We start from the raw sequence: 22315 nt of genomic DNA, 5'->3' as shown, positions 1-22315 counted from the left end.
GGGGGCCTAGGGCGGCCACCCCGCTTGCCCACATCTAGGGCCAGGCAACACTCCATGCTTGTAGCAGCACGCAACATGCAGCAACATGCACTCCAGGCTTGTAGCAGCACGCAACATGCGCTCCATAGTTGAGGTCGCTTGGGAGGATGGCCTTGGAACTGTAGACCATGAAGAAGGGCGTGTAGCTAGTGGCTCGACTAGGGGTCGTCCTCCGGCTCTAGAGTACTGAAGGGAGTTCGGCGACCCAGCGTGCGCCAAATTTATTCAACCGGTTGAAGATCCTGGGTTTGAGGCCTTGTAGGACCATGTCATTGAGACGATCGAAGATTGCTCCGACTACCTCCTCTCCTGAGGCGTGGCTGGTGGCGATGTCTAGGAGTTCCTTGGTAGTTTGAGGGCTGTTGCATCCTAGCTTATGAACCAGAGACTCACAGGTAGTCCCGGACAAGAAAGCTCCTATAACGTCGGCGTCGGTGATGTTAGGTAGCTCGTTGCACTGCCGGGAGAAGCGTCGGATGTACCCGCGGAGGCTTTAACCAGCCTTTTGACGGTAGTTTTTGAGGTCCCATGGGTTCCCAGGGTGCTTGTATGTGCCCTGGAAGTTAACCACAAAGATCTCCTTTAGGTCCACCCAACTCTGGATTCTGTTAGACGACAGGTGTTCTAACCACGCTCGTGCCGAATCGGCCAAGAACAGTGGAAGATTGTGGATAATGAAGTCGTTATTATCCGCACCACCGGCTTGGCCGGCAAGCCGATAGTCTTCGAGCCACAGTCCTGGGTTTGTTTCCCTAGAGTACTTTAGGATGTTGGTTGGTGGCCAGTACCTTAGCGGGAAGGCAGCGTTGAGGATATGCCAGTCGAAGGCCTAAGGGCCCGGCAGGCCGAGGCTCAGGCTTCAATCCTCACCGCTGTCGTAGCGTCCACCGCGATGGGGATGATAGCTGCGACTGGCTCCCTCTCTTGGATCATCGTGGGTACACCTGCGAGCATTGAGAATGCTGCGTGCGCCGTGGTTACGGCTGAGACGCTGATGCACCGGGACTGCGACGCGCCGCCCACCGCCCTGTGGTGCTTGGTGGACCGATGCATCCCTGGCGGGATGCCCAGAGGGCATGCGTTGGTTGGCATCGAGCTCGCATCGCTGAGACAACGAGCTCTCTGCCTGCTGCGCCGCCGCACGCTTGAGCAGCATGTGAATCTTGTGGTGAGCTCAACGATCCTCAAACGTCGTGGCCTCTAGAAGACCATGGAGTAGGGCTGCTACAGCGGTGATGTTCTGGCTTGCCCGAGCGAAGCGAGGAAGGGCTTCATCATCGGCGATGATCCTTCGATTCATATCATGGGCCATGGCGTGTGTGCGCCCACCGTCTCCGTGGCGTTCGATCTCCCGATCGATCTCCGTGCATTCCTACTCAAGCTGGAGTCGCGCTTCCTCGATCTCTCAGTGTCAGGCTTTTAGATGCTCTACCCTTATGCGGGGCGGGGCCACTGTTTCCCCCTCAGCCTCATTGTTGAGGTTGTTCGCCGGGCAGCCTCCTCCTCAGGGATGCTTTCGACGTGTCCTTCAGGGGTACCCGTCATGAAGCATTCTCGAGAGGGGTGATGGCTCCCCCTGCTGAAGACAGAGCTAGAGGGCATCCCTGGCTCCTCTGAGAGGAGGTCATGGAGAGATTCCATGACGTGTTCGATCACCACCATAAACTCGTTGTCTGCGGAGGACAGGATCATGCGTTGGGCCATAAGGTGGCCAACGGTCGCCGTGGCATTGCGGAGACCGAACAGAAACACTATCGGGGTGCTATGTGCGGGGTGTTCCAGAGAGAGGATGAGGTGGCGCGGGTCCTCCCTGGATGGTTGAGGTCCCAAGAAGAGGTTGAGCTGGCGCTCAAGCCTCCTATAGTTGAGGCCGATGGAGGGGAGAGGTTGGATGGTGGTGTGAGCCAACGCCAACTCTCTCCCCACCGTGATGATGAAGTCCAGGTCACTGAAGTGCATGTGTGCACCTGGGACCCAGCTGATTCCGTGGCTAGCCATCCATGGTCTGATGTTAACATCGGAACGCGCAAAGGTCCCCTACCTGGCGTGCCAGCTGTCGGTGTTTTGAGTAAACACCAACTAGTAAATTTGTATTTATTGCATGTTGGGCCCGGATGGTGTGCTAAAGGACACAACGTTTATACTGGTTCGATCAGAATGTCCCTACGTCTAGTTTGCGGCTGCTGCACGTGTTATTAGCACTGAAAGGTTTGTAGTAGGGGGTACAAACGGGCGAGAGAGGAACAGGTCCCAAGTCTCTGATGGAAAGGTTGAACGGGTGATGAGAGCTTGGATGCTGCTCAGCTGTGTGTTACGTGATGCGTGCTGTATTGAATTGATCGGTCTCTTTAGTGGGGTGCCTGCCTTCCCTTTTATAGATCAAGGGGGAGCAGGGATTACAGATGGGAGAAAGAAGAAAAACCAGAGACAAAGAAGGTCCTTCGAAGGTGCCGGGTCTTCCTTTTCCTTTGAGCAGGCCCTGCTGACACGGTAGACGGTGTCAGGGATAGCTCCATGCTGGGCATCTGTCTGTTGATGATGCCACGCTCTGTCTTGATCAGCAAGTGGTCACGTCCCATCCCGCCTCGGCGGGCAGCGCGACGGACCGGGGTGTTGATTCGCAATCCCACGGGGAGCGGACGACGCAGTGACCGCACGTTTGTCACTGTAGAGGACGGGAGTCTCCTCTTGGACTATAGTGGTTGTCGTATGGTTCCGTCAGGATCCGCGCCCGAGGGCCAGTGGCGGCGCCCACAACACTGTAAAACAAATGTCGGCACCTACAACACTGTTTGGGTTCTGACATGTCTGGAAGGGCCTTAAAGCGCCCATCTTGTCATACCCTGACGATACTTTCCTGTAGGCGTGCAGGGTGTGGTCTTCGGTATTGCGGTTGACTTGAGTGTCCTGCCTTATCTGCGCACGTAGTTACGGCGGAGTCTGCCCTCAGACGTCGGGCGAGGCAGAGTTAGCCCCCGGACGTCGGACGAGGCGGAGTCTGCCCCCGGACGTCGGGCTAGGCGGAGCCAGCCCCCGGACGTCGGGCGAGGCAGAGTCTGCCCTCAGACGTCGGGCGATGCGGAGCCAGCCCCTGGACATCGGGCGAGGCGGGGCCAGCCCTCAGATGGCGGGCGAGGCGGAGTCTGCCCCCGGACGTCGGGCGAGGCGGAGTCTACCCTAAGACGTCGGGCGAGGCGGAGCCAGCCCCCAGACGTCGGGCGAGGCGGAGCTTGCCCCCAGACGTCGGGCGAGGCGGAGTCTGCCCTTGGTCGTTAGGCAAGAGGTGTAGTTGCGCTCTTGTCTGTTCGGGAGCATCAACGTTTGATGGTTATTAGCTCATCTTCTTTGGGTACTCCAGTATTCGGTCCCCGACAATCATCTACTCCGTAGTTATTTTCATGCTTTGGTTTTATGTGGAGAGGTTAGGATGATTTTATCACTATTAAAAGATATATATCAGCTGCCGGCTTTGATAGTAAAGAAAAGTTATTTTGCCATTTCATTATAACACAAATATAAGTCATTCTATATTTAAGTGGAGCTATTTTCCCTACAGCAGTATATATATAGGGGTAATGTGGTCAATTATCAATCTACGTAGTATTAATTCACCTATCCTTGCACAATGCTAAAAGGCAACTTATATTTACTATTGGAGGATGTACTGTTCATGATTCAAAGTTGCGGTTTATTTTTGCCGTGAACATGAAGCAGAAACAGGCTAGCTTTTGCTCCAGCTAGCCGGCCTTTACAATCTATATGAGCTATTTCTATTTAGTTTTTATATTATTATTAACTTTAGTTTTGATTCAAATATGGCAACTTTTGCAATCTAGGTTTTACAATCCCACAAGCTACACGTGCCGGTTCCCACCAACAATTTGGTGTGGATCCAAAGGTACCCTTAGTTTGGATCGAATTTTAATTTGACGAACAACGTCCCCCACAATCTGGTGTGGATCCCAACTTAGCTGTGATCCCTCTCGCCGACGGCCTACAGTTAACCAATGCAAGCTATAGGAAGATACTATCTCCGTCCTTAAAAAAAAAAGTGTCATTTTCGCTTTTCAAAAAATCAACAACTTTTAACTTTGACCAAATATATTTAACAAAATATTAATATTTATAGTACATAATTAGTATCATTAGTTAGGTCGTTGAATATACTTTCACAATAAACTTATTTGTAGATATAAATGTTACACGTATTTTCTATAAACATTATAAAAGTTAAAAAAGTTTGACCATCATGATGTTCATAGCGACTCTTTTTTTATAGACGAACACAGTATATAGATTTCTTTTTTTTAAAGATCGCGAGCTCATCGACCAATCACTGCATGAAAACTGACGCGTTACCAGCCGGCCGGCACTGGATTAGCGGATCGTGCATCCAAGCTGCCATGTCCGGCCGACGATGCCCACACACACAGTGCATGGCGCACGAGTCATGTCACTGGTCAGCTGACACCCGACGTCATCCGATGAATCCTGGCCGTCCGTCATGGCTACACACACAAAAAAACGAGTGATCGATATAAGAGTACCATAGAAGCATGGATGGATGGACGGATATGATCGATCGGCCACAGTGTTGGCTGATCAGATCATATGACGATGAGCATGACGTGCTACCAAACGGACAGCAAAAGGTCAGAAGAGCGTGTCAGCTCCGATGCATGGATCGACGACGGCCGCGGGGCCTTGTGCCGGCCCGGGGCACGATGTGTGCTTTCCTCCGGCAACCGGCATTGCATGAGGGAGATGGGAACCTTGTTTCTTCTGAGTAGTAACTTTTGTGTCGTCTATGCAGTGGAGACTCGAGAACTAAGGCCTTGTTTAAATCAAGAGCTAAAGTTTATTGGTATCATATCGGGTATCACATTAGAGTGTCACGTGGAAGTGTTTAGATAATAAAAAAAACAAATTACAAATGTCCCCGGTACTCCGCGAGACGAATTTATTAAACCTAGCTAATCAATCTATCATGAGCACATGTTACTGTAGCAAAACATTGTCAAATCATAAACTAATTAGGCTTAAAATATTAGTCTCATAAATTAGTCACAATCTATGCAATTAGTTATTTTTTAGTTTATATTTAATATTTCATGTATCCAAACATCCGATGGAATATATACTAAACTTTAGAGGGATGAACTAAACAAGACCTAAATTGCAATAGAACAAACTCAGCCTCCATCGAGGGCTATTCACAGCCCAGGAAGAAGACGAGAAGAAATATTCTCTTACTATAACTATTTAGAAACCTAGCTCAAATAAGTCTTTACATTAACCTTCAATATATGAAAAATTCATAAAAAATCTCAAAAGGTTAGAAATACCCGACCGTTGTTTTCTAAAATATTACTCGCCTCTAATATTATAAAAGATAATCTAAGTTTAACTCCCTAAATTTTGATTGAAATCAATACATTTTGATTGAAATGTTATGACATATATGCAATGATACTTTAATTTTAAGCACTCAATTTTATTCAAAAAGGGTATGATACTACACTCATAATTTTTTATAGAGGAAATTGAACACCTTGCTCACTATGGTGCAAGCTAAAATAGTTGTTTATGCCATTGAGGTAGCTAATTAAGGTAGTGTAGTGTTTTGATATAGGCTCTGTTCGCTTGTCTTATAATCCGTACTTTTCAGCTTGTTTTTTTAGTAAGGACAATATTTTTCTCTCACAACAAATTAGCCAAAACAGTGTTTCGATTTGTTTTTTCAGCGAAGCGAATGGGGCCATAGAGGCCGGATTCTATATCCTTTATCTAAAAAAATTAAGATAGTGTTCGGTTCAGGAGCGGGATAGAGATGAAGTGGGATATATCTCACTTCGTACAAGTATTTGGGCTGTGTTTAGATGGCGATTTTTTTTGCAAAATGATACTGTAGCACTTTCGTTGTTATTTGACAATTAGTGTTCAATCATGGACTAATTAGGCTTAAAAGATTCGTCTCGTGAATTTCGGCTAAACTGTGTAATTAGTTTTATTTTTTATCTATATTTAATGCTTCATGCATGTATCTAAAGATTCGATGTGATGAAAAATCTTAAAAAATTTTGCAAAATTTTCTGGAACTAAACTGGACCTGTGTTCATGGACACCTGGGTTGGAGTCGATAACTCCGTCTGACAAATTTGGCAGACCGGTCCATCCCACCTAGGGTAGTCTGTTGTTTGCGTGCCAAACAGAGACATGACCATCCCATCCTGTTACATCTCCAAACCAAACATACAAAAGAGTGCCTTTTAGAGCCTATAATTCATATTTTAAGGAAAAATAAAATGCAGTTTTGAATAAGAGGAAAAAAATGCAGCAACTATTAAGAACAAAATTTGAAAATGAAAATTTTTAAATTTTAACCTTAACAAGCAGGAGAGAAAAAAACGCAACAACTATTAAGAACAAATTTGAAAATGAAAATTTAGATATGTGAAATCATAACTCATAAGAGATGTAAGAAAAGATGGCAAGAAAGACAGACTGTAGAAAAAAAAAACATAAATACATATGAAGTAGAGTCACTGGCAACCAATGTTTTTTCACAAGATAGATATTACAGACTATATATATGAATATTACATAGAAAATAAACAAAAAAACGAGCAGAGATAAATAATTCGGATTAGTTAATATGGGCCCTATGTTAAAAAAACTCCGAGAAGGCTATGACCTCCTCCAGTGCATTGTTTTTAAGGTAGAAGATCTCAACCATACTAGTTGAGAAAACCCTTGAACCCTGATTTTTCTGACAATGGGATTTTTTTTACGGCATGCAATATTGTGCATGCGAGCCGAGGAGCTGAAGTCCCGATCATTTAGGTATGACGAACCAAACACCGAGCCACAAGCTTGTTGCCTTATGGGTCCTATATATGTTTCTCTATGGATTCCTTAATACTTATTATATCTGTTAAAAATATATAGACGGTGCGGAAGAACGGGTTGATGATGAACTAGTACATGTATTCCATTTTGCTATGCATGGATGTATTAAAAAGTCAAAGCGATTTATAATTTGAAATGGAGGGAGTACTCCGTAAAGATCAGATATGTTCCTACAGATGTGAAGCAGTCCTGTTTTTAATGTCCATGAACTATGATATGACGGGTGGATTTTTTTTCTAAATTGCCGTCCAACTTAATCTATCTATCTATCTATCTACTCATTTTGTTCTTTTTTTTTTTTGCAGTCTCAAGTGAATGAAACTAAAGACCTTGTTGCAGATTATTATTTTTTATTATTGATCTTAGCTTCGCACGTCAGTTTTTAAGAAAGGATGGTGGAGCCGAATAAGTTGGCGCAAACGCCAATTAAATGGATGGGTGTGATGTAGCAGGGCAGATAAGTGCGGAGGCACAATGATGATATCAGCAACATGTTGGCAAAAAGGCAAAAATTGACCCAGAAGACACTGTCACCGTGGTGGACCTAATGCCCGTTCATGCATTTGGAAAAGGCAAAGGGCCAAATTAGCCCTTGCTGGATATGCAAGTATACAACTTCAGTTTTTTTTTTGAGTGATATGCAACTTGGGTTAACCATCCAGGCATCCACAGCTCTGTTTTGCATGCACCATTGTCTGCACTGCAACGAACGTATAATAATGTGCTAAAAATCTGGATTTTATATATATCTGCAGTAAATAATGTATGGTATTCTGTGGTATCATGTTTTTGGGGTGAGGAAAACACGATCTTCTTCTGCCATTTTGCTCCTTGTGTTTTCTGGAAAAGAGATGGGGTTGGCAGTTGGACGTGCACGAACATCGATCCTTCTTGTCCAGGTGTCCTGCAGCTAGAGATAGCTTAGCCCATGCATGCACACTACGGAGTTGGTGGCCTGGACGGACCAACTAACCACCACACGCACTGCGGCATCAGAGACCAGACCACTAACTAAAACTGCATTGCTGCGAACCAGTCCAAATCAATGGCACATTTGCGCGCAGCAGCACCCAGAAATGTGCGCTTTACATCGAGCACAAAGATATATATGTAGTTGTTGCCATGATGATGAGCTTACCTTCGCACTCCAGTTGCGTTCTTTGGTCAAAGTTTTACTCCCTTCCCTCCATAAAAATTAAGTCATTCTCATCTTTCAAAAAGTCAATCAATTTAAAGCTTGATCAAATATTCAAAGGCCACACACACAACCAGCGCAGGCGAGAGCGACCGCCGGCGCGCTTAATGCTAGCTGTGCAAACTGAGGAGCTGCAACGCAAGAAGAAGCATCCATGAAGAGCACGGGCAGGCATCATTCCTATTCCTGCCTTGTTTTCTTTTCACTTCTTTTGCCGGCCGGCAGAGTTGTACCTCCTACGACAAGGGTAGCGTAGAGGCTCTTCATTCTCAGCAGCCGATGGGAGGCGAGAACCGCGTCCTTGCTCTGCCTGCAGGCAATCAACGGAAACGAATCAGCTAGCAGGACCAAACACACAGAACGCTGGAGGCCGGGTCCAGTCCAGGCTCCAGCGAGCCAACAACAGCAAGCATAGCTGTAGCCACTACAAGCTGCAAAAGCAAAGCACACATATCTAATCTCCCTAATTTGTTCTCGACTTTGCTGGGTGATATGATGCCATATCCAAGTGTATGGACACTTGGACAGGGACCCGGAAAGTTGGACACTTTTCTTTCTTTTGGACTAGGAAGGGAGGGAGGGTGCGTGGTATTGCTTGGCAGACTGTTAAAGGAGCTAGCTGGCGCCGCTGCTTGGTCATGCTGCTACGGCCCCTAAACTCCAAAGTGCTTGGTCACAACCAACCAAACCGTATTTTATCCAAACCACATCATTTGCAGGTGGTTACGAAGATGATTGTATTAGTATAAACCAGGGGCAGAGGGTGGTCCGGGTGGTCCACGGACCACCATGTGCTCGGCCCATACAAAGCCCATAGATACAGGAAGTTTGGATACGGAGTGGCCAAACATCGAATACATCGGAGCGTTTACGGCCTTTCGCCAATACGCGTTGTGCGACCCTTTGCGAATAAGGCCAGTCTACACCCCTTCGTATCCCTTGCTGTGTTGTGCGGACGTGCGGCGGTGGCGGGCCGGCGGCAGGCGCCGGACGACGAGCGACCAGAGGCTGTGAGCGACAGCAGATGGGAATGCAGGTACGTCTCCGGTCTCCAATTAGCCTGCTCGTTTAGTCAGGTTTGTTTATTTTTCCTCCCAATCTCTCCCTGTCTGAAGGAACGCTGAACGCAGAACGCCCTAACTCGTGCACAAAACCTTATTTTATTCTGTGTCATTAGATTACATTATTGGAGTGGGTAACATTGGACTATTTAATTTTAATTGTATGATAGGATTTTTTTTTGTCAATTGATTATTGGAATGGTAAATTGAAACAATATTTTATTCTCTTGCAGACTTACTCAAATATAAAGAGGAGTGGTGGTATTGCCTCTCTTCTTCGAAAAATAATTAAGATGGGTGATAGCCTCATAGATGATTGTCTAGTGACCTTTATTGAGCGGTATATCTTCTTACAATTGAGTGATGGAGATCATCCACACTTTCATGGCTATTGGAACAAGCAGTGCGGTATTGTTCTTCAACTATTACGGGCATGTAATATGAACTCTGTATGTCCTTTTTTTTTCTTTAGTTGCGTTTTGCAGTTCATGTACTTCGTCTACCGACATGTTAAATTTATAGCGGTTAAAAAAATAGACAATGGATCACCGTAGCTAGAGATCCTGACTACGCCACTGGTATAAACAAAATCCGCGAAAATGACGCGGCAACGATCTACGACAGGAGATAAACACGCCCATATTTTGTACTGGGCCAGATAATCGTATACGCCTCCTGCTCTGCTCAACGTCCGAACCAATTTAATCATACACGCTCAATCATCATAACTAACCATATGACCCCTACTACAACCTACGGTAGCCGTCCATATCGCCCCGGATTATATTGGCCATAAACTCGACCAAGACACCCATCAAAATGAGCCAATCACAAAACACCAACCTTTATTTGATTTAGCACCCCTACCACCAAAACGAATGTACAAAATTCAGCTGAAAACTACACCTTGCAAAAAGAATACAAAGCGAAACAACACACAGTCAACTTTACAAAATGGCAACCGAAACCAAACCAGAATAAAAAAAATTCGAACACCGAAAGCGTGTGCACGACTGAGTCCCCAAACGCGCAGCGTCCGTCGTCTTGCGTATATAAACACCGAATTCGCAGAAACGCATCAGCAGCCTTCATTCATTCAGCACAAACGCAAACAAACCAGAGGACAACGCAACACAAACCAGACCACACCACACGCGGCTGCCAGCCAGCAACTCCAATCGAGTCCGTTCGTTCGTCGGCGAACGACGACGGCAATGCACGCCAGAGGCAGAGCGCGCCCCGCCACCCCCGCGGGCACGATGAAGAAGAAGGCGACGACCTCGCCGCCGGCGGTGGCGACGGTGATCCTGGCGGTGGCGGCCCTGCTCCTCTCCTCGGCGGTGGCGGCCGTCTCCGGGCAGCAGACGGCGGACAACAACCCGCGGCTGCAGAAGGCGTACGTGGCGCTGCAGGCGCTGAAGCGGTCCATCACGGAGGACCCCAAGAACCTGACGACGAACTGGTGCGGCCCCGACGTGTGCGCCTACTTCGGCGTCTACTGCACAACGGCGCCGGACGACCCGCACTCCCAGACCGTGGCGGGGCTCGACCTCAACCACGGCGACCTGGCGGGGACGTTCCCGGAGGAGCTAGGCCTACTCTCCGACCTCGCGCTGCTCCACCTCAACTCCAACCGCTTCTCCGGCACCCTCCCGGAGTCGCTCCCCAAGCTGCGGCTCCTCCACGAGCTGGATGTCAGCAACAACCGCCTGACCGGCGGGTTCCCGCAGCACATCCTCTGCTTACCCAACATCAAGTACGTCGACCTCCGGTTCAACAGCCTGTGCGGCGCCGTCCCGGCGGCGCTGTTCGACAAGCCGCTGGACGCCATCTTCCTCAACGACAACCACTTCGACTTCGAGCTCCCCGAGAACCTCGGCAACTCGCCGGCGTCGGTGGTGGTGCTCGCCAACCTGCGCCTGCGCGGGTGCATCCCGCCGAGCGTGGCGCGGATGGCGGGCACGCTCAACGAGCTCGTCGTCCTCAACGCCGGGCTCCGGTCCTGCATCCCGCAGGAGGTGGGGTGGCTACGTGAGCTCACCGTGCTGGACCTCAGCTTCAACGAGCTCCAGGGCATGCTGCCGGAGTCCTTGGCCGGGCTGCACGCGCTCCAGCAGCTCGACGTCGCGCACAACGAGCTGTGGGGGCACATCCCCGAGGGCGTCTGCGCGCTGCCAAGCCTCAGGAACTTCACCTACTCGTACAACTACTTCTGCACCGAACCGCAGCGGTGCCTCGACATCCGCCGCGTCGACGACCGACAGAACTGCATCGCCGGACGGCCCGACCAGCGGCCCACCGACCAGTGCCTCGCCTTCCTGCACCGCCCGCCCGTGCACTGCGACGACCACGGCTGCTTCGGGCCGCCGACGCACTACTAGAGACTGGCGGTGGGAGAGACCGATTGAGAGAGACGCCGCCGGCCGCGTCGCCGGCTCGCCGCGCCGCGCCGGGACTTGTAAAATTCGTTGGTGATGGGATGTGAGACCGAAGAGGGTAAAGTGGTAAACAGAAAACGACCTTATATATTATACAGTGTAATTCTTTTTCTTTCTTTCTTTCTCTTTCTTTTTTCTTTCTTTTTCACAGGAGTGGTATTGATTGAGTATATGTTGGGATTGTAGACAGAAATGACAGTGCATTTTACACTGTTAATTTAATTACCCACTGACCAATAATCTCTGTACTAGTACCACTTGAGAGTACAAAAATTCTTGTAACTTTTTTTTTATCAATTTCTTTCTTTCTTGGCTTGGAAGGGAGCTAACATGATGCCATATAAGTATATAACAACCCCATCAACCAACATTAATTAATCAAGGAATAGAAAAGAGTTCCCAACCGCAAGAAAAGAAAGGTAGCAAGAACATCCATTAATATTTTATTCATTATAAAAATCATTAAGCAGGAAGACTAATAAAACAAAGCAGCAGGAATGAATAAACCAGTTCAGGGCCACAAAAAATGGTGAGAGGAATGAGTGGTGGCCTGCACAACAGCTGATTAGGATGGGGTCAACCAAGGACTGCCGAATTAAATAAAAGGCTGCAGATGCCCATCCAATGGCCTCCAGCTGCAAAGCAGAGGAAGCTCCCAACCTTTCCTCCCTCCCTCCACATGTGCACATCACCTTGGCTGGATCCAGCTTACACACACTGGTACACACTCCATTCAGCCTATGTTTAGTTCAGGAAAAGTTTTTCCAAAAAGTGCTATAGTATCTATTACATCAAATTTTGCGATATGTATATGGAGCATTAAATGTAGACGAAAAAAAACTAATTACACAGTTTGGTTGGAAATTGCGAGACGAACGTTTTGAGCCTAATTAGTCTATAATTAAACACTAATTACCAAATAAAAACGAATTTCCAACTTCCACCCACTAAACACGGGCTCAGATTACCGTTCAACTGCTGCATGTTCAGATGCATATATGCTGCTGTGTGTTCAATGCCAATGTCCTTGTCACACACACACATCACTCACCAGCCTGATTAAACAGGACATATACATGTATATATATATATATATATATATATATATATATATATATATATATATATATATATATATATATATGACTGAATCGTATAGTTGCTGATTCGTGAAGAAATACTGCTGGCTGGTTTGTATGAGAGAAAAATATTGTTCCGATCGGAAATTTACGATCGTTTACGACAAGCCACAGTCAAACGAACAGACTGATGAACATAAGTAAAGCAATTATTAAAGTGTAAAGAAAGAAAGAAAATGGTGGAGAGAGCCCGAGATACAACTGCGGCACCACTACTTTCAGCTCTGATGATCTAGGTTTATTTATAGATAATATGAGTGCCCAATAGCACACGGCGGTGAGACGGTTTCCGCCGACGGCGACCTGCCGACGGCGACGGCGCTGAAGGGGAGAGAGATCCTGACGGCAACCTGCATGGGCATGCAGGGCCGGTGAGTGACGGTGAGGAGTTCAGAAGAAGCCGCGGAGCAGTTGCCGTCTGAGACCTCGTTTAGCTAAAGTTTACTCCCTTTCTTACAGAATATTTAACGCATGTACAAAGTATTAATATAGACTAAAAAATAATTAATTATATAGTTTGCGACTAATTTGTGAGATGAATCTTTTAAGTCTAATTAGTCCATGATTTAACAATGTGTTGCTACAGTAAACATATGTTATGACAGATTAATTAGTCTTAATAAATTCGTCTCGTAGATTATTGACGGATTCTGTAATTTATTTTTTTATTAATATTCAAACACCTCATGCGACACCTTCATGTGACACCCGACATAACACTCTAAAACTTTATACCCTGAATTTAAACCAACAATGAATCTGCTGTAAAGCCGGCCGGTTGCATGACAGGCTGGGCGAGCACTCGACAAACAGTGAGGCCGCTTCATGGAGAAAACGAGGTCCACGAGGGTGACCAGCTTCGTTCATCAGCAGCATGTTCGTTTGGTCGTATTCGGCTTATAAGCCATGACTTATCAGTCAACGAATAGTATTTTTCTCTCGTACCAAATCAGCCAACAATACTTTCAACCATGACTTATAAGCTAAACAAGCCCAAACGAACAGGGCGCAACCTTCGCCTCCCTCCTGGGGCCGCCATGGCATCATGCTTCTTGGACATGTTTGTTATTTGTTTGCGTTAGGCCTGCCTGCTACTTGACAATAAACAAGATGCCAAGTCAGGATGATGGATCACTGTTAGCGCACCCATCCATCCTGTTTAAGCTAATCAGTTTAGTTTGCCAATATCTATGTGCATATCTCTATGCCATATATATCTATGTGCATACATGGCTTTAGTTAGTCGAGTGGTATCCAATAATGCAAGGCAGACAGGCTAGCAGGTATGCCTGATGCACTGTCTAATTGGCAGCCATGACACAGAGGAGGATGCAAAGGGTGCTTGCCAACCAAGGGACTCTGACAACGGCATGTCAGCAACTAACACTACTCACGGCCTTGTCCTCAAAAGTTTATACCCTATGGTATCGAATATTTAAACACATGCATGAAGTGTTAAATATAGACTAAAAAAATAACTAATTACACAGATTACGACTACTTTGCGAGACGGATCTTTTAAACCTAATTAGTCCATGATTTGACAATAAAGTGCTACTGGAAGACATGTGCTCATGACAGATTAATTAGACTTAATAAATTTGTCTCACGGTTTACTAACGGATTCTTTAATTTATTTTTTTATTAGTATCCGAATACTCCATATAACACCCCTATATGACACCCCAAAACTTTACAACTAGAACTAAACAAGGCCAAGTCTCCCAACACACAATTCTTTGGCACCTATAGAGTACAATTCTTCAGCAAACATGTACTGATGGTTGGTGCTGGAGCAGTTGTTTCTTCAACCATCATCTGCTATTTGGTAACCGTTTTATGTTCTTCGACGACAAAACTCCTTTTTCCGGATCATCAACAACCTCCACTTAGCTGTGTGCTCAGAATTTTCATGGACCATGGATGCAGTGCAGAAGGTGTAGCTATGGTCGTACCAGTTCAGGAATGGGGAGCCTGACATCTCAACGCCCATTGCTACTGTTCTAAGACAGTTCAGACTTACAGAGTATCACCCATAGCTTGTACATGAATGGGATTAGGAGGGCACATGCTTGCAAGAAAGAGATACATGACCAACCTCAAACACAGCCTACGCTCAACACATGTCGCGCTCACACATGACTGCGTGAGCTGTGTCTGATGAGGAGTTTATTTTAATTTTTCAGTGATAGGGGTGGCTTCAGACTTGGAAAAGAGTTTGCAATGGAAAACATGGACTGGAATCATTTTAAAAATAAATAAATAAACATGGAGTGGAATTATGAAACCTACTCAAGAGGTGATTTTAAATGTTGCTACAATTTAATAAAGATAATAGCTTCAAGCATCACAGCATCTTACATACAGATTATTAGGCTGCATATTTTACAAATACAGATTACTAAAACTTAAAATCTAACTTACTATTCTCTGACAGTACCTCAAGCCTCGCTGTAGGATGTGAGGCACATATTCACACTACAAGTCGTACTCCGGTCCTGGCCAACTTCACAGCTTTAAGATGGTCCTGATGCAGTGGACAAGGTTATGAATGAGATGCTTCTATCGATGTCAAGATAGCTCACATAACACTGGAGCAATCTGCACAAAAACAATACTTACCTAAAGTGAGAGGTGACACGCTGAATGTGCTATCAGTGTTGTTCATTGCAGAACTGCTGATCGTGTCTCCGGCAAGTGACGGAAATGAGGGAATTGACTTCAGTATCAACTTCCTACCACCCTTTCGGTTCGGGGAAATACTGAGCCCATTATGTGGCGGCGAGACCCGTTTTCCGTTGGGTGAAGTAGTCTTGACACAGTTATTAGGAGAATTAGGTTCTTTTAGAATATCTGGCATCTCCTCATCGATACCACTAACAGCAATCTTGGACGATTTACATAGCTGTACTGTTGCAGTAGCTTTCGAAGCAGACGAACGCGAGTTCACACTGCGAGGTTTGGACGGTCTCGGTGGTTTCGCACTTGAGAAATTTGGCAGTTTGAGCAGAGAACTGCAAACAATTACTCGGTTATTACTTAATCAAATGCAGAAACAAACATACTAAGCATGCTCAAGGAGAGAAATATGTAATAAGCAAACCTGGAAAGATCAAAAGGAGGTGTTATTGGGACAAGGTCAAGGAGGGGGTGATCTTCGCTCTGTACATTTGCTTTTTGTTGACCGTTCTCCTTTTCTTGTGGACAATTTTCTGTTTGTTCACTTTCTTGTTTCATTTCTTCAGTGAGTTCAGTCTCGGCTGATGCAGCAAATGCCAACAAAACAACAATAATCAGAGGAATGACTAAACCACGGTGCCTTGTTCATTTCAGAGTTAAGAATAATATGGGTGCGTTAGGTACTCTATATCTTTCTGAGATGAGAATATGCAAATGTAGCATATATCCAGGAAACAGAAGTTGGTTATTCAGAAAGCTGAAACAGCAAACGAATGCAATGACAAAAGGATGCACTCTGAAATTTGATGTTTTTGTTTCTTTAGAACGACCTATGCTGTCATAGAACAATTTTGTTTGGACATGAATCTTTCGGGTTTTATATAGAAGTCATGATACACCTATTTTAAGGAAACTCACTACCAAAATATCCAGAGTGTCATGTTTACAAATTACAATGGTGTCTCATGCAAATTAAAATCATAGGCAAGGTAATCCTATCGATGTTCAGTGCATAGAAACACTTTTTATGTTCAGTGCATAGAAACACTTTTTTATTCAGAATACTGCTGAACTTCTATTCTTTTAAGGGACACATCAGAAGTTATTAGTATATAATATAGTATGTCAGAAAGATGCCCCGGGAAGGGAGTGTACATGTTTCTAAATAATAATTACAAATCTGCAAAATGAATAAGTATAGCATGGTTATACAGATTTCAAAAGCTAAATGCTCACCATCTCTTCTGCCAAAAGTATTTTTGCAACTCTCACATCTGCAGTTGGTGGAGCATCCAACACCTCCCTTTATTCAATCAAACATTTAAAACATAAGTAAAATCCAACTGGTACAATTTCAGATGAGATCGTCAAAACTTGAAGTACCTGATAGCATTCACAGTATTTCTTGAGACAGCTTGACTTCTTGCAATTGCATCCTCTCTTGTGACGAGCTGAAGCTGGAGTATTGTTAGGATCTTCCTGCAATTCATTGTAGAATTTAAGCATCACACAGTTTGGGGGTAATGACTAACACAAGTACATCTCAATATCCAACAGAAGTACAGAACACCTACCCCAGTTTCCAGACCAGCATCAGCAATACGGATCACTTTCGGAGCAAATGCTAGTGGATTACGAAACTCTATCTGTTTGCGAGTGGAGAGAACAATTTCCTCATGTATGGGTTTGTTCAGACATCCTTGACATGAACAAGGTTCGGAGCAGTATACACCAGCAGCAAAACACTCGCAATAACTGCACATGACAACAGTAGGCAATAATTATGAGAATAATGTAAAGCACATTCACTTTACCCAAAGTAGTTCCTTCCAGTTACAAGCCCAAGCATTTCAGAAGGAGACCCTTCATGTAAGCAGGTTCACAAAATCTTAATAATATATGAGTATGGAACACATACAGTTTCAGGCACTTTGACTTCTTACAGCTGCATCGCTTGCATGCCTCACCATCATCACCATTATCTGTTTTACGTCTGTGTTTGAACCAAACAGTTTTCAGTTAATTGAAGTGTAATGAAATACAGTAATCGTCTTGCTGCCATCCAAGCAAAACCAGAAGAGAAAACAAACCTCTTCTTTTGAGGGCTGACACTTTGACCAGAAACATGATCACTTACAGGAAAACCTCCAGCTGAACAATCATCCAAGGGGAATTCTAACAGTTCACCACCTGAGTGTGTAAAAATCTCTCCTGCAGAAAGCAACTTGCTGTGCACATCCTTTTCAGATGCTGACGACGGAAGCAAAGCAGAAGCCGTAGGATCCTGACAAGCCATTTTCCCTTTTGGTGTTAATGCAAGGGCATTCAAATGTAGGCCAATGCCTCGCAGTCCACGTGGTTGGATTTGTACAGGGCTTTTGCCTTTACATGTTGAGACAGAGAGATCCTCAATAGCCCCTTTTTCCACAACACTATTTGAAAACCCAGCTGCCTCAAAAAACAGGCAGCGTCTTCGTATGCCACGTTGTTGTTGGCTCTCCACCTGAAGATGTCAACAGGAAGAAAACGAATGAGAGAGCATTATGGTAGAATAGATAGCCCTAAGCCCCTAACATGCAAGTTCCAGGACTCTTTGGAGGAACAGTCCTAAACAGCATGGGCAACGTTTTTTCAAAGGGCATGGGCGACGTTTTAAAAGCACATGAAAATGGTGGATCAAGATAGTGCGTTCTAGTACCTTGTACTCTAATGGAAGACATCCATTTGCTTCATAAATATTATCCTGAATTTCTTCAGTTGAGATGGTTTCTTGACCATCCTGAAATATTTGAGCATTTTCAGTCTGATCTTCTCCCATCACAAGTTCTTGATAGTATACTTGACCAGATACACTAGGATATGCTCTGTCTGAGACGTCACCATCTCCGGTAAGTTTTGATAGCAAATATCCACATGATTCTGCGTTTTTAGCTGCCAAATGCACTCCTCTGTGATGCTCATCCATCGTGGAGTCAAAGGCCAAAAGCTCAGCTGAGGTTGTAGAGATTAAGTCCGACCATTCACATCCCAAGACTTCGTCATTGTCATTCACAGGCTCGCCGCCGCCATCCAGGAGCCGGGTTTCAGTGGAAAACAAGCATTTCCTTTTCTCCAATGTATTTTTAACAGTCTGTGCAGCTTCTAACTTCCTAGTCTTATCCTGTTTAATGTCTGATCTGACACCATGGCAGGGTGTCGTGTTATGGTCTGGACTGCCATTATCGAATTGGCCAGGTTGAGCCAAATCACATGGCCCAGTGGGAGGATCAACCACACCTGAACATGTTGCAGCGTGGGTTTCTCGAGTCACGCTGCTAGTGCAGGCAAACAACCTAACAGCATTTGAAGACTTGGATGGAGCACAAACCTCGTTCTCAGAAATTTCACCAAGTGAACTCCTGAGAAGGGCAAAAATACAGCATCAAAATCACCGTAAAGTTTAAGCTCTGCACATTACAGACATACGGAGTATTTATGAAAGAATGACATCTGGATCGAACTTACTTTGGGAGCCTCGGTTCCTTGTTCACATTGTCATGAGGGGAAGTGAAGATCGAGGAAATGGATGTTATGTTGATGGACTGAAACCCTTGGAGGCTATTCGTGTTGTAAGCCGACTTGAGAGGCTCAATCGGCGACAGGTTGTTGAGGAAGCTGAAAACAGGCGAGTCCTGCATCAAGAGGGCAACCAAATATTGGGTTGTGAGCGAGCAATGGCAGAAATAGCACCGACGGAGAAGGCACGAAATTTTCAGTGCCCTGGTTGCACGCACAAATAGTAGTAGAAAATAGAGAGATTCCCTGCACTGAAAACAACCTGCATGTTCATCCATTTCAGCAGAAAAAAAGCGCAAGTACATCAGCGGTAGTAGTTAATTAATACTGCAGAACGCATGAGTGTGCAGTGCAGACGTGCAGTGCAGGTACAATTGTTTTGTGCAGAACCAGAGCGTTGACGAATTCGGAGCAGAGGAGGGAAGAAGAACCATGTGCAGAAAAGAAAAATGTGCTCTAAAACGGGATGCTAATAATGGTTAATCAATGCAAATCCCAGGTCAAACCGTCGAGTAGAACGGATCTGGCTCTGCAGAAGGTACGCAAGCGGTTGGCAGGGCGGCACTGAGACAGTAAAGTATATTCGCGCAGGTCTACTACCAACTGCGGCCTGCGGCCTGCAGAATGCGTGACCGCCGAAGTGACACGAGCGAGACAGGAACGAGGTGACAGCGCGCTCGTGACCGCTGTAGGCGGGCAGATCTGGGGCGGCACTTGTCATCTCACTGGTATTGGTGTAGCTCCGGGCCGGCTTGCGGCGGAATCGTGGCAGTCCGGCGGCGCCTGATGGCAATGTGAAGAGAAGAAGCGAAGCAACCAGCAAGCAAGCGCCGGAGCGCGGCATGGGTATATGACTGCAGCGGCGAACGGAATAGATTAGAAGGCCCTCAAAATTTTGTCCGCCAGATCAAGGCAAACCGACGCCGCAGCGGCGAGGAGGCTGCGAATCCGGCACCGGTGGCTCGCTGACGCCAACCACCCGTTCCGGCGAGGATCAATAAATCCCCCAGCGAGGAACCGAACGAGTGTGTTCGTGGACAACAACAGGAACCGCAAAGAGGCGTCGGTTCGGTGGTCGAAACGCGGCCTGGAGGAGTGGAACCGGCGGGACGGGGGGCCCGGAACCGCCGTACCCCGGCGGCGGTCGGCTAGCCTCCCCACTCCCCGGCCTCGAGGCGACGGGATGCCGGAGCAGCAGCGACGGCGAACGGCAGGCTGGGAGGGATTGAGGCAACTGCCCCGCGCGGTGGAGGAGGAGGAGGAAAGGGAAGGGAGAGAGAGAGAGAGAGGGGAGGTGGGGAGGAAGAGATGCGGTGGTCACCTCGGCGCGCGAGGCCGCGGGCTGCGCGGCGGCGCGGTCGGGCGTGTCCATCTCCGACGCGGCGCGGCTCGGCTCGGCTCCTACCTCCGCTCCGCGCTCCGCTGACTGGCTGCTCTGCTCCCCTCTGTCCGGTCTGCGCTGCGCCGCGACAATCCGTCCGTCCGTTCCGTTTGTATAGCACAAGGGGGCAAGGGCCAACCCACGCCACGCGCGGAGACGACGGGTGTGCTTGTGGTGCAGGGGCTGCGGGGCCGGGACAATTTTTCAAGCCGCGCGAGGGCGGGAAAACTCGGGGAGCGCCTCCTGTCTTTTCGTCCGCCCGTCTTTTATTATCTTTTCTATTTTTTTTCCCTTCCTCTGACTGTGGCTATCTATAGTGGCTTGTTCTCATCCGTTCGAGCAGACACGCGGCATATTCTTCGGCGCTTCGCTCCTAGCAGTGGGCCCTCAACTGACAGTGGGCCCGCCGTTGCCCTACATGTCATCCGGGATCGCATACACTAGTGCAAACTGCAAAAAAAAAAAAGTGTGGCATCACTGCTCCTCGGTCCTAAAAAGAGTACTATACTACATTTTTTTTTATGCACAATGAAATTTCATATTTAACTTAATATACATGTGAAAAAAATATGATACTGAAGAAATATTATTAGATTATCCATGCAATATATTTTTATATCACATTTACTTAAAAAATATTAATATGGAGTTGTAATTGACTTGTCCATACTGTGGCCATGTTTAGATTGAAAGTTTTTTCAACCAGATGAATAGTACCACTTTCGTCTTATTTGGTAAATATTGTCCAATCGTGGACTAACTAGGCTCAAAAGATTCATCTCGTGATTTCCAACTAAACTGTGTAATTAGTTATTTTTTTTACCTGATTTTAATACTCCATGCAAATGACTAAAAATTGATGTGATGGAGAGAGAGTGAAAAAACTTAGAATTTTGAAGGGAACTAAACAAGGCCTGTATGTGAATTCTTTTGGAGAGTGCAATAACCTCTTTCGAGCCGTCCAGTCCCGGCACACGGCAGTTGCGTGCGCGACTCCCAGGCGCGTGCTTCCGGCTACTGTCTCACTGACTCCTCGGTCCCACGCTACCAACCCCGCTTTTATTACAGTCCCTCGTCGTAGTGGCCCGCGTCCTCGGCAGGGATCAAGGGGGGATCTCCTGTGGCCCGCCCGCGCCCCTACTGCCTCTGTGTGCTGGCCGCCGGCCCGCGCCTGGTTGGCTGGAGGGGCGCGCGTAGGCATAAGGCCGCATTTACTCGCGGCCCGATCAACCTCGTGATCTGCGATGCAAGGACTGACAAGACCGGCAGGCGTGACGGCGGTGGCGCGATGCGTCAGGGATACGGCTGCCTGCCCAGCCCAGCGCCCGAGCAGAGGGGCTCGCCAATTAAGGCCTGAATCAATGAAGGTGCGAGCGTTCGATTCAGGTTAGTAATCTGATGACGCGTAGGAGCAATTTTTGGCAGCAGTCCAGCAATAGCTTTCGCTACGATAAACCCCAAAGCTTTGGACCTTGATTATATATATATATATATATATATATATATATATATATATATATATATATATATATATATATATATATATATATATAAGGTGACAAATGGTAAATAGACATGCGTTCTTTGATAATTTCATTGTGCACCGCAGTACGGATCGAGTGTGTATATAGGCTACTAAAAGAATGGAACACACCGGCCGGCATTCCCTCTATTTGTTCTCAAAGCGTGCCATGCATTTAGATCCAAGAAGAGTCGGTTTTGTAGTTTTTATCTTGATGAGTTTATTTATGAGCTTACTAAACATTTTGTCTGTTCGGCATGACTGAAAAATAAGACAAAATACTGTTCCGGCTGATTGTTGTGAGAGGAAAATACTATTCTATATGAAAATACTGTGTATGTGAACAGTGTTTTGTGTGTGGGCTGGCCAGCCCAGCCTCAGCCGGCCAGCCAGCCGA

The 22315-nt window shown here is 46.4% G+C and overlaps 2 protein-coding genes across 2 annotated transcripts; one reads left to right on the top strand and one right to left on the bottom strand.

The window, feature by feature from the left end:
- Nucleotides 1-10463: 10463 nt before the first annotated feature.
- On the top strand, nt 10464-11864 carry LOC136549448 (leucine-rich repeat extensin-like protein 4). Its single transcript, XM_066540722.1, has one exon. The coding sequence runs from the start codon at nt 10464-10466 to the stop codon at nt 11583-11585; it is 1122 nt and encodes a 373-aa protein (XP_066396819.1). The 3' UTR covers nt 11586-11864.
- A 3172-nt stretch (nt 11865-15036) lies between these two features.
- LOC136549447 (protein tesmin/TSO1-like CXC 2) lies at nt 15037-20533 on the bottom strand. Its single transcript, XM_066540721.1, has 11 exons — nt 20337-20533; nt 18965-19131; nt 18159-18858; nt 17551-17963; nt 17379-17453; nt 17035-17215; nt 16844-16939; nt 16697-16763; nt 15885-16041; nt 15404-15795; nt 15037-15308 (listed from the first exon to the last, which is right to left on the bottom strand). The coding sequence occupies exons 1-11, from the start codon at nt 20385-20387 to the stop codon at nt 15298-15300; spliced, it is 2310 nt and encodes a 769-aa protein (XP_066396818.1). The 5' UTR covers nt 20388-20533; the 3' UTR covers nt 15037-15297.
- Nucleotides 20534-22315: the final 1782 nt, after the last annotated feature.

Source organism: Miscanthus floridulus, chromosome 4 (genome assembly GCF_019320115.1).
Source record: "Miscanthus floridulus cultivar M001 chromosome 4, ASM1932011v1, whole genome shotgun sequence".
NCBI classification, from domain to species: Eukaryota; Viridiplantae; Streptophyta; class Magnoliopsida; order Poales; family Poaceae; genus Miscanthus; species Miscanthus floridulus.
This window is presented reverse-complemented; position numbering and strand designations above follow the sequence as displayed.